Here is a 12,459-nt window from a genome sequence, read left to right as displayed (position 1 = left end):
AGTAATAACGCTATTAGCATACATCATTAAATATGATGAGAATTTCACTCGGTGTGAATATTGCAGCAGGGACCTCTAGATGATCTGTCATTTCACCAAACAACAAGAAATATTATTACAGGTATTTGTAATAAAATGATGAAAACGACAGGCATTACAAATGTCTGGATTGGCTCAGGAGGCCACGCCCCTTTATCAGGCAGAACGTTATGGCTTAAAACATCTTAAACAAAGAAATTGGAAGAAAAAAAACTTCTTCCCTGTATAGTTGTCACATAGGACGAAACTCTATAGAGAGCGAACTGTGGTTTGTATCAGGCTGTAAACATCTTTATTTCTGCTCTAAATTTGGACATTTTAACATGGAATTGAATGGGAATCTGCTCACTTTTGTAGCCAGCCTCAAGTGGACAGTCAAGGAGCTGCAACTTTTTCTTCATCTGAGCCCATTGAAACTTGCCACTTGGTGCACACATGTAACTCAGCTCCGCCCTCCGTCAAACAGAAATACATGGGAATATCAGCCGTGTTTGAGTGGGAATAAAATTAACCAGTCAAAGAAATGACGGAAACAATATCATCTGGTTCTTTTCAGCAGCCAGAATTCCCAGTGCTAGTAACATTAGCGCCATCTTCTTTTAAATTTAGTGGCGGTTCGCAGATCTGTTAGTGGATTACTGCCATATCCATCTGATGATGTTTCATATTTATAGCTTTTGGTATCATTTCAAACATTCTGTTTGTCAGAAACTAGCCTGAGAGGTCCAGCACGCACCTCAGTATGTAGAATGTCAACGTTTCCTGGATCTCCTTTTGGTTGTTTCGTATATTCAGCCTTTACACACTCCCTACAAAATTATTTTTTTAATCCTGTCATCTGATTTGCATAACTGAGAAATACATTTCAGTGTTTGCAGTAGGTTTTTTGTGGGGCGGGGGTGTCCATGTCTGAGTGTACGTCTGGACTAGTTATTGTGATATGGTTTCTGGGCACTCTATTTTGGAAAAAGAACTGCAAACCTGGCACAACAAAGCGTCATTTATTCAGCTATTCATAAGTATAGAAGTGCTTTTGGCAGACTTTACCACGCTGCACTTTCATTTGAGGAGCTGACACTGTCGTGTGTGAGTTTGATGGTCAGACTCAGGATGAGACACCGTCATGACCACCAGCCCATTCATCATGGCTCTACAGACCCTTTACAGTATTCTTAATTGTTAAACATTTGTGAGAAGGGAAGGATAAAAAGTTGTTTTTGTTACTCATTGAAAGTTTGTCCACACTGTGGAGACGGTCTGTGTTTATGTCCACATTTGTACTTAACTAAATTTAGTGAAGTACACAGAAGGTACTTAATGGCAGAATTCTTACTTTCTTCATGAAACAAACATATAATGAATAAATCTGCATTTTAACGGCATGTTTAACCCTGATTATGAAGTGTATTACCCTTAAATTATGAATACACTGATTATAACACCAACACACTTGAAGATTTTGTGATATGAATTATTGTCCAACTCGAGTTGGCACCCTTTCATGCATATTTTGGGACCACTATTGCCATCCATGTTCCTTATCATTCCAGGTGATTGTAGTCAGCAGCGTCCCAGGAATGGATTCTGATTGGCTCATGGGTGAGCGAGGCACGCAGAAGGGCAAAGTGCCAATCACCTACCTGGAGCTGCTTAACTGAGACCTGCGAGCGGCCTTGTGTATCCAGCTGTGATCTCATATTTATATTGTGATGCAGGGGACAGGTGCCACCTTCCACCACGACAGAGATTAATTTGTCTGAAATGCAGGAGTCACAGTTGTAGCAGGCTGTCTGCGCGCATCATTGGAAATCTGCTGGAATTAATACATTTCATGGAAGGGGAAGGAAACGGGCCCATTCCCTGCTTTTTATGCACCTGCAGTACTTTTCTAAAATGTTTCCATGCTTTTATGTTTGATGCATTCTGTAATGTGTGCCAGAACATCTCCCAAACTGTAGCTTTCTTTCTTTTTTAAAGCAAATTTTGTTTACAACGTGCATGTTGGTGGTGACTCATTTCTAATTCCACTTTTTGCAGCTCGCTGAGTGCTGCAGTGGGCACATTTGTAATTAATAGTTATAATGCACTTCAGTTTGAAGTGTTAAAAAAAAGATTTATATAAAGTCTTACTTTACAGTAAAACCTGTAATGTGCACCAGCTTTTTGTTTGTTTGTTTGTTTTTGTTTTTACAGGAGTCTAATTAGACAGTTTCTTATGAGATGATAAATAATTCACCACGTTGGATTGGTGAGTGAGGATCGATAGCGCTGTAATTTTTCTGTACATGCCATATATTAAGTGCTTGTACCGGGAGCTGCACTTAATAAGACTGAATTTAGTACTGAACCCTAAGTTATTACCAATGTCCCAAAGTTCCCCTGAGGAGCCGTTTAAACCAGATTGTGCTGAGATGAGATGTGATCATTGCCCTTTTTGGCAGACACAGTTTACTTTGAAATGTGCCTGGAGGGAAAAAAAAACTGGCTTTTTCTTGATCATTTTCTGCTTCACCTGAAGTTTTGTACATCCACACATGGCATGTCATGCTGCATTCTGGGAGATTCTGTTATTCCACAGCTGCTTTTGTTTTGTGTGTAACTGATAGCATACATTTGCAAAATAAATATACATTGATATGGACGAAAACCAGAAGGTGATTTGTTTGTTACATGTGGATTTTGATTTACTGTGAACAAAAGAGGCTTCTTCATTGTTCCATGAGGGGGCAGAATAGGCAACATAATCATTTAGTGTTAATGGATGAGTGGTGAGCTCTGTCACTTGTTTACAACACAACAGTGCAAGTAATATTTTAAGTTAAAAATGCATGCCTTTTTCCATGAAGGACATTTTGTTGCATATTTAAAGAGGAGCAGGTATAAAGTGAGGTTGGGTTTTAGTTGGAGCCTATTCTGCAAACATGATGCTGTCCAGTAACACTTTTGTCTGAAGTTACATGGTTTTGTTCACAAATGGAATCTTTTTTCCTTGTGAATTCCATAGTTGCCAGCTGAGCGTCACGAGGACGGTTGCAGATCACTAACAAGGAGGACTGTTCAAAAAGGAATTCACTGTCCAATAGTCCAGTTAAACAAATTTTCTGTTGCCACAAACACTGAAGTGACAGTAGGTCCGTAAGTATTGACAGCAAAATTTTTAGAACACGTCTTTTATTTAACAGAGGGACTTTGCGGGGGATTCTTGAAAATAAATTAGCTTCACACAGGCGTCTTCTAACTGTCACAGCACTTACAGGTAACTCCAGACTGTCTTTGATCATCCTGGAGCTGATCAATGGGTGAGCCTTTGCCATTCTGGTTATTCTTCTATCCAGTTTGATGGTTGTTTTCCGTTTTCTTCCACGCGTCTCTGTTTTTGTTTTTTTTGTTTTTGTCCATTTTAAAGCATTGGAGATCATTGTAGATGAACAGCCTATCATTTTTTGCACCTGCATATAGGTTTTCCCCTCTCCAATCAACTTTTTAATCAAACTACGCTGTTCTTCTGAACAATGTCTTGAACGTCCCATTTTCCTCAGGCTTTCAAGGAGAAAAGCATGTTCAACAGGTGCTGGCTTCATCCTTAAATAGGGGACACCTGATTCACATCTGTTTCTTCCACAAAATTGACAAACTCACTGACTGAATGCCACACTACTATTATTGTGAACACCCCCTTTTCTCCTTTTTTTTACTGATAGCCCAATTTCATAGCTTTAAGAGTGTGCATATCATGAATGCTTGGTCTTAGTGGATTTGTGAGAATCTACTGAATCTACTGGTACCTTGTTTCCCATGTAACAATAAGAAATGTACTCACAACCTCAGTCTTTTTAGTCACATAGCACTACTATTATTCTGAACACTACTGTATGAATCGTTTGATGCTGCAGGCTTTTCATTGTTTTCTACAGCAGCTCTGAGTTGACAGAACAGTTGTCTCTCAAAGCGCTGTGACGGCTGCACTGAGCTTTACAAAGACATTTTTACGTTTTTTTTTTTTTTTAAACTCTGCTATGGGCCTCATGTACAAAGTGTGCTTATGTACAAAACCCTAGTGTACGTCCAACTCCACACCAACGTTTAGATGTATCAAAAGTGAACTGACCATGGAAATGTGCGGTCCGTCACGCAAAAATCCTGGCTGCCATACGCACGTTTCAACAGCTACTGTTCCACTGTGGACAGGTAAAGGTGATGCTGGGAACCATTAATAGTGTGTAAACAAGAAGTCATCAGAGTGATGTGCACATCAGAGATACTGATGAACACATCCACATGTTTGCAATTATATGGATGGATATAAAAGCACATGCAAAGTGATGCATAAAATGGCACTAATGGCTGCGTTAGGGTTGTTAAAGCACCTTGCAAATGGTGCAATCTGATGCGAGTGTGTACTCAGGGAACGTAAGGATTTACTTGCAAATGACGATAATTGGCTCATGAACCAATATCGATTACCAAGGCCACTGTTAATGGAGTTGCGCACAGAGTTGCATCAACATAAGGGAAATCAGGCACATACCAGCTGACATGATTGGACGAGTCATCGAAAATTTCAGTGTTTGTGTTGCTGCAGTTATTCATCAAAGAGGATCCTGGATAGAACATATTATCAACTATTAAGGACAGACCACCAAAAATGTTTCAATTTCTATCAGATTTGAAGGACATAATCTCCCCCATCATTCTGCTAATGTTTGGTGAAAGAATTTTCAAAATATCTCGTCTTAGTAAAAAATGAGATCAAAAAGAAAATCCACCACACTGTAAATTGTAACTTTTACTGTTACAGTGCTGTCAACAGTTAAATATGAGGTCAAGAAAGCTGTCTTTATTTTATTTTTTATAAAACAAGTATTTATGTTCATTGAAGTCAAGAAAGGGTGACTATAAATTGAGTATTGGCAAAGCGGGTTATCATTTTCATGTTGAGGTGGTGGTGGGGGGGGGGGGTGTTGTCGGCAGCTGCTGAAAATAACTAATAAAGTAACTAGTAATCTAACTTTGTTACTTTTAAAATCAAGTAATCAGTAAAGTAACTAAGTTACTTTTTCAAGGAGTAATCAGTAATTGTATTACTTTTTCAAAGTAACTGTGGCAGCACTGGAGGGAACCCACACAAATATGGGGAGAACATGCAAACTCCACACAAGAAGGAAGTGTGGTGCTCATTATAATACAAACTAAACCTGTCGCTACCCTGACCTCAACCTAAAACTCTGAAAAACTGCACCAGCAACAACACAGTTTGACGCCATTGCCAACAGAAATCAAACTGGAGTCTCATGATCACAACTGGCAATATTTCTGGCACTGGAAAAATAGACTGAATCTAATTAAGATAGTCATTGTTAGTTCCAGATTTGAGCTGATTGGCAGAGCCTGTCCTGCGTATGTGCAGACACAAAGTTTGGATCAACAGTGACTAATACTAAGCTGCCTAAATTAATATTTCTTACCAAAATGGACTTTTGCTGTAAACTACATCAACATAAAACACTCAGTTGTTCCGTTTGGCTGTCAGATGTTTTGCGTATGTATTTGCATGCATGTACAATACAAATTTGGCACCTTTTCTCTGTTGAAGCTGTATGATGTGATGCGACTGAGTAAGAGTTGCACTGTGCACATTTCCTCCAGACAGTAAGCATGGAGGGATGATGTGCATGAATGGCACAACTTGAGTGAAAAAAAAGGAAAGTTTCATTTGAGCTCTGTTGGTGTGCAGAGGAAAAACAAACAAATAACAAAAATGTCAATGACCAACTATTTGCCTGACTCTAAATTCATGAAACATGATTCATGTAATTGTGCGTTCATGTACATCGACCGCTCATAACACTCACGGCTCCACCAAAGAGCCTCCCAAGAGCAGGAAGGATTAAGAGGAAGCATAGAGTTTTGCAAGCACCCCTGCCCACACACGCACACGTCATGTCAGTGTATATGGGAGACTATTTTCAATGACCAGCACACTCCCCAGTCCCAGTGTTTTTACCAAAAGACTTGTGTTTTATTAAAAAGGTTATTTGTAAAAATGTTTGATTGTAAAACTGTTCACTTGCATTTTTTTACAAATCTGATTTTTAAAACACAAAACTTGACCACACATCTGTAAACCTTGGCAATTCTCAAAGCATCAGTTTCACTTTTATCTGCTTCTAAAAACCAGACACGACTTATCATATTTGATATCCTCACCGACCCCCCACCCACCCCAAAAAAGGTATAAGTGAAGGAGAACTTTTATTAACTCTCGCACAGCGCACACTGTGCCCAACAGGAAAAACTACTTCTTTATTTTCTTTAAGATTTTGCAAACAAAGCAGAAAATGCATTTTTTTTTAGATGCCTTAAACTTCCCCTGAGTATGGAAGAACCCCCCCCACACACACACACACACAACTTGACTTCTTTGGTATGTTGTTATGTATATAACCCTACTGCATTAGGAAAACTATGTTAATATCAAATAAAGTAAAATATATGCTTTTGGGCCACATATCTTGTGTGACCTCACTGAATGAATGTACTGAAAAACAAGCACAATCAGAGATTTCTGACATCCGCCAATCCTGATCTGGAACACTTCCATAGTTCAGTAGAGTCTTCCATGCCCTAATATCTATCTGGTGCAAATTTTGTGAGAATGTGTGAAGTAGTTTTGAAGTAATACTTCAAAACCTATAAAAGGGAAATCTTGATTCAGAATCCTGATCTGGATCACCTCCAAAATTTACCGGAGCCTTCCATGGCCTAATATATGTCAGTGGTGAAAATTTGATGAGAATCCATGAAGTAGTTTTAATTATTCAAAGCCTATATAAAGTGAAACTTGATCAAGAATCTGGATCTGGATCCGGATCACCTCCAAAATTTAATGGATTCTTCCATGGCCGAATATGTGTCCACGGTGAAAATTTGGTGAGAATCTGTGAAGTAGTTCTGACATAATCTTGACAGTTCGGTTGAAAATCTCCAACTGATTTGGCCACAACAGCATTTTAAGTCAGAAAAGTGGTGAATTTTGACTTCCTTTGAGTACATGTGACCTTTTGGCCTACATTTGCATAACCAAAGAAACAACTGACATTTATTCAATTCCAAAAGTTAAGGGACCTCAAGAATTTTTAATTGACACCTAATTTGTCCAGATGTGAAAATGATAAATGTGTGGTCTAATCAATGTAATTTCCCCTAAACCTAATTTTTCAATATGCTCATTCAACTATAATGCTTCTTCCACAGTTCCCCCACCATAAGAGCATCACCATTTCCAGGAGTTTGCTGTGCTCTGTTGGGCTCAGTCAGGTGTGTTCAACACAAGAATGACTCCACAGTCTGAAAATGTATTTGTGATTTTCAGTATAAAATAAACTCTTTCATGTGATTTACTTTTAACTTGCTTTGTATACCAAACCATACCAACTTTATTTCTAAAGCACTTTTAACACAACCACTATCCATAGACGTTTCCCAGAGTGATCAAGAGCTTTATCCTTTTAACCAGCCTTGAAAGATGTGGATTTAAAAGAACACAGTTTTGTACAGTGTGACCCCTTTAAGAGACACACCCTTATTTTCAATATAAATTGCTCAAAATCAACAGAGTTCAGATCAAATGAGCATGCGCAGGGCATTTACTGCCTTTCAGCCGATTGTGTGCGTAAATGGTTGTGGCAACAGGTGTACGAGGAGTTTGAGGCGGCTCCAATTTTTCACAAATGACATGCAATTCCTCCTTCGTGCACTAGTCAGCTTCAATCGTGTTATGTGTGAAGGGACCTATAAGGTGGTGTTGTTGCATTGTTGTTTCAAAAGTCTCCACACATTCTCCATTGGGGTCCGGATGGCAGCCAGGCCAGTCCAGTACCCATACTCTCTTCTTTAGCATCCATGCCTTTAAAATGTGGTCTGCATTGCAAAATGTGGTTTTCCATTGTCCCATTGACAAATGCAGAGACGTTCATGGAGAAGATGTTGTCCTATGTTGCTGTAAAATCTCATTGTACTTTTCTGCATTAATACTGCCATCAGAGAAGTGTAAACTGCCTTTGCCAAGGGCACTGCTATAACCCCACACCATGACAAATCCCGGCTTTTGGACTTGGTGCTGAAAACAACTCGGATGGTTCTTTTCATCTTTGGTCTGACCTTGTAATTCATTATTGTCAGGTTGTCCTAAAAGTCCCCTGAAAAGCCTTCAGTTAATTCAAAATGCTGCAGCTAGAGTACTGACGGGGACTAGAAGGAGAGAGCATATTTCACCCATATTGGCCTCTCTTCATTGGCTTCCTGTTAATTCTAGAATAGAATTTAAAATTCTTCTTCTTACTTATAATCAGGTCCCATCTTATCTTAGGGACCTCATAGTACCATATCACCCCAATAGAGCGCTTCGCTCTCAGACTGCAGGCTTACTTGTAGTTCCTAGGGTTTTTAAGAGTAGAATGGGAGGCAGAGCCTTCAGCTTTCAGGCTCCTCTCCTGTGGAACCAGCTCCCAATTCGGATCAGGGAGACAGACACCCTCTTTACTTTTAAGATTAGGCTTAAAACCTTCCTTTTTGCTAAAGCTTATAGTTAGGGCTGGATCAGATGACCCTGAACCATCCCTTAGTTATGCTGCTATAGACTTAGACTGCTGGGGGGTTCCCATGATGCACTGAGTGTTTCTTTCTCTTTTTGCTCTGTATGCACCACTCTGCATTTAATCATTAGTGATTGATCTCTGCTCCCCTCTACAGCATGTCTTTTTCCTGATTCTCTCCCTCAGCCCCAACCAGTCCCAGCAGAAGACTGCCCCTACCTGAGCCTGGTTCTGCTGGAGGTTTCTTCCTGGTAAAAGGGAGTTCCTTCCCACTGTCGCCAAGTGCTTGCTCACAGGGGTTGTTTTGACCGTTGGGGTTTTTTTCCGTAATTATTGTATGGCTTTGCCTTACAATATAAAGCGCCTTGGGGCAACTGTTTGTTGTGATTTGGCGCTATATAAATAAAATTAATTTGATTTGATTTGATTTGGTCTGAAACACACCGTGTCCATTTCCTCCACAAAAAAAAGAAGATCTGGAACACTGACTTGTCTGACTACAGTACACTTTTCCACTGTGTGATGGTCCAACCTAGATACATCTGAGCCCAGAGAAGTCACTGTCACTTCTGGACAAGGTCCACATAAGGCTTCTTTTTTGTACAGTAAAGTTTTAAGTGCCATTTGTTTATGAAACTCTGTACTGTAGTCCTTCACAAAGGTTTCTCAAAGTAATCCCTTGCCCATGTGGTTATATCAGCTATCGATGAATGACTGTTCTTGATGCAGTGTTGTCTGACAAATCTCAGCTCGTGTGTTTTGGCTTAGGCCTCGCCTTTTAAGCACCAAGTTCTTTAATGATATTATGTACTGTAGAGGATGAAATATACAAACCCCTCCAATGTTTCTTTGAGGAACATTGTTTTTAAAAATTTCAATAATTTTTTTCATGTATTTATTGACAAACTGGAGATCCTCTGCCCATTTTTGATTGTTAGTGACAGCGACTCAGCGCATTTGTACCAAATCATGATTACAATCACGTCATAATTATTGGAGGTTGTTTTTTTTACCTCATTACTAGCTCTAAATTGCCCCTGTGCCAATTTTTTTTGTTTTTTGTTTTTTTGTTTTTTAGAATTTATTACAGTCCTGAAATGCAAAAATGGATGTATATTTAAAGAAAAAAATGAAATGATGACCACACAATGCATGAAATATTTTGGGTTCAGCCTGTTAACACTGAAACAAATCATAATTACAGTCATGATTACAATCACGTCATAATTATTGGAGAGTTTTGTTTATTTTGTTTTTTTTACCTCATTACTAGCTCTAAATTGCCCCCGTGCCAGCTTTGGTTTTTTTTTGTTGTTTTGTTTTGTTTTTGTTTTAGAATTTATTGCAGTCCTGAAATGCAGAAATGGATGTATATTTAAAGAAAAAAAATGAAATGATGACCACACAATGCATGAAATATTTTGGGTTCAACCTGTTAACACTGAAACAAATCATAATTACAGTCATGATTACAATCACATCATAATTATTGGAGGTTGTTTTTTGTTTTTTTTACTTCATTACTAGCTCTAAATTGCCCCTGTGCCAAGTTTGTTTGTTTGTTTGTTTTAATTTATTAGTCCTGAAATGCAGAAATGGATGTGTATTTAAAGAAAAAAAATGAAATGATGTTGACCACACAAAGCATGAAATATTTTGGGTTCAACCTGTTAACATTGAAACAGAATTCAAAGTAAATTAAGAATCATTAGTTTTTGCCTGTTTGTTTTTGCTGTTTTCCATTCTGTCCTAACCTTTTTTGATTTGGATGTTGTATTTGCAGCCCTCCTTCTGTCTTTTCTGAGTGTGTTGTGATTTGAAATATGTGGAAATGTTGCTGTTTAGCGGCGTATTTCTGGTTTCTTTCTCTGTTCCAACCACCATGACCCTGAGCATCACCACAGCGGTATTTTGGTTACTTTCTGGTTAGGGCTCCGGCACGCTGCACATGTACGTGACAATATACCTCCAAAACTACACACATATTGAAGCATGCTGTAGTTCTGATTCTTATTGGTGCTGGTTTCTGTGTAGTTTGGACTAAACCTTGTAGACTTTGTAAACTCTGGGTCGCACTGGGCCAGACAGCAGCTGGTACCAATATGTTGGTTCATATCCACTCCTCCTGGGTGCTGCCACCCAGGGACTGTGTGTCAGTCAGTGTGTCCCACGTTGCAGCTGTCTCTCATGAATGGGAAGGAAATGTCAACCCCCCCATGTTTGAGAATCTGAACTGGGCAGTTGCTGCACATCTTAACAAAACAGGAAATTTCAGGTTTCCTCTGCTGCTGTTTATAGCAGCAGCTTGCATCACACAACTTCTGCATGTGTTAACGCAAACACGCACCATGCCCCACAAGAGCACAGCTCAGTTTTTACAACAGGGTGCCAGATCTTGGGTTTTGAACCACTATGTGCTAACTTCACTGAATCAAGTGAAAAAAGTGAAATATCCAGTGACTGCTACGAGGTCTGTTAGAAAAGTATCCGACCTTTTTATTTTTTTCAAAAACCTGATGGATTTGAATGACGTGTGCTTACATGAGCCAACCTTGAACCTTCGTGTGCATGCGTGAACTTTTTCACGCCTGTCGATTGCGTCATTTGCTTGTAAGCAGCCTTTGTGTGAGGATGGGTGTAGTTTCTCGTCGTTTTTTCTTTGCAAGGAAATGGCGGAACGACTGGAGCAGCGCGACTGCATCAAATTTTGTCAGAAACTGGGCGACAGCCAGGTGGAAACCATTCGGATTATTCAGACGGCTTTCGGTGATGATGCTATGGGCATCGCACAGATTAAGGAGCAGTACAACCGGTTTAAAGACGGCCACACAATGGTGGAGAGTGAGCCACGCTCCGGTCGGCCATCAACACGCTGAAATGACCAGATCATTTCCAAAGTGAACGCTGTGGTGATGTGGGACCATCGTGTGACTATCTGAGAAATTGCAGAAGAGGTGGACATCAGCACTTTTTCGGCACATTCCACTGTGACAGAAGATTTTGCCATGAAAAGAGTTGCAGCGAAATTCATCGGCACAAAGCTGATGGCGCAGCAAACGCGCCTTCGTGTTGAAGCCTTACAGGACATGTTGTGACATGCCCACCTCGTCCACAATTTCTCGGATTGTCACACGACGGTCCCACATCACCACACCGTTCACTTTGGAAATGATCTGGTCATTTCAGCATGTTGATGCTGACCGGAGCATGGCTCGCTCTGCACCATTGTGCGGCCGTCTTTAAAGCGATTGTACCACTCCTTAATCTGTGTGATGCCCAGAGGATCATCACTGAAAGCCGTCTGAATAATCCGAATGGTTTCCACCTGGCTGTCACCCAGTTTCTGGCAAAATTTGATGCAGTCGCGCTGCTCCAGTCGTTCCGCCATTTCCTTGCAAAGAAAAAATGACGAGAGACTACACCCAACCTCACACAAAGGCTGCTTACAAGCAAATGAGGCAACCGACAGCCATGGAAAAAATTCACGCATGCGCACGAAGGTTCAAGGTTGGCTCATGCAAGCACACATGATTCAAATCCACCAAGTTTTTGAAAAAAATAAAAAGGTTGGATACTTTTCTAACAGACCTCGTATTTCTTTGCCAAGGACGGTTCTGACTTATATTTCTCAACTCAACCTTTATTTCTAAAGCACCTTTAAAATGACAGCAGTTGACCAAAGTGCTGTACATACAGTAGTGTTCAGAATAATAGTAGTGCTATGTGATTAAAAAGATTAATCCAGGTTTTGAGTATATTTCTTATTGTTACATGGGAAACAAAGTACCAGTAGATTCAGTAGATTCTCACGAATCCAACAAGACCA

The 12,459-nt window shown here is 39.8% G+C and overlaps 1 protein-coding gene across 1 annotated transcript in view; it reads left to right on the top strand.

The window, feature by feature from the left end:
• The window catches only part of sh3glb1a (SH3-domain GRB2-like endophilin B1a), a 41,665-nt gene extending 38,988 nt beyond the window's left edge, over positions 1-2,677 (top strand). The window contains exon 9 of the mRNA XM_034171474.1: positions 1,590-2,677. Within this exon, the coding sequence (XP_034027365.1) occupies positions 1,590-1,697 (108 nt within the window). The 3' untranslated portion in view covers positions 1,698-2,677. The remainder of the gene's footprint in view (positions 1-1,589) is intronic.
• Positions 2,678-12,459: the final 9,782 nt, after the last annotated feature.

The sequence above is a fragment of the Thalassophryne amazonica genome, chromosome 1 (genome assembly GCF_902500255.1).
Source record: "Thalassophryne amazonica chromosome 1, fThaAma1.1, whole genome shotgun sequence".
Lineage (NCBI taxonomy): Eukaryota > Metazoa > Chordata > Actinopteri > Batrachoidiformes > Batrachoididae > Thalassophryne > Thalassophryne amazonica.
Note: the sequence above shows the minus strand (reverse complement) of the source record. Positions and strands in the feature narration are given on the sequence as shown.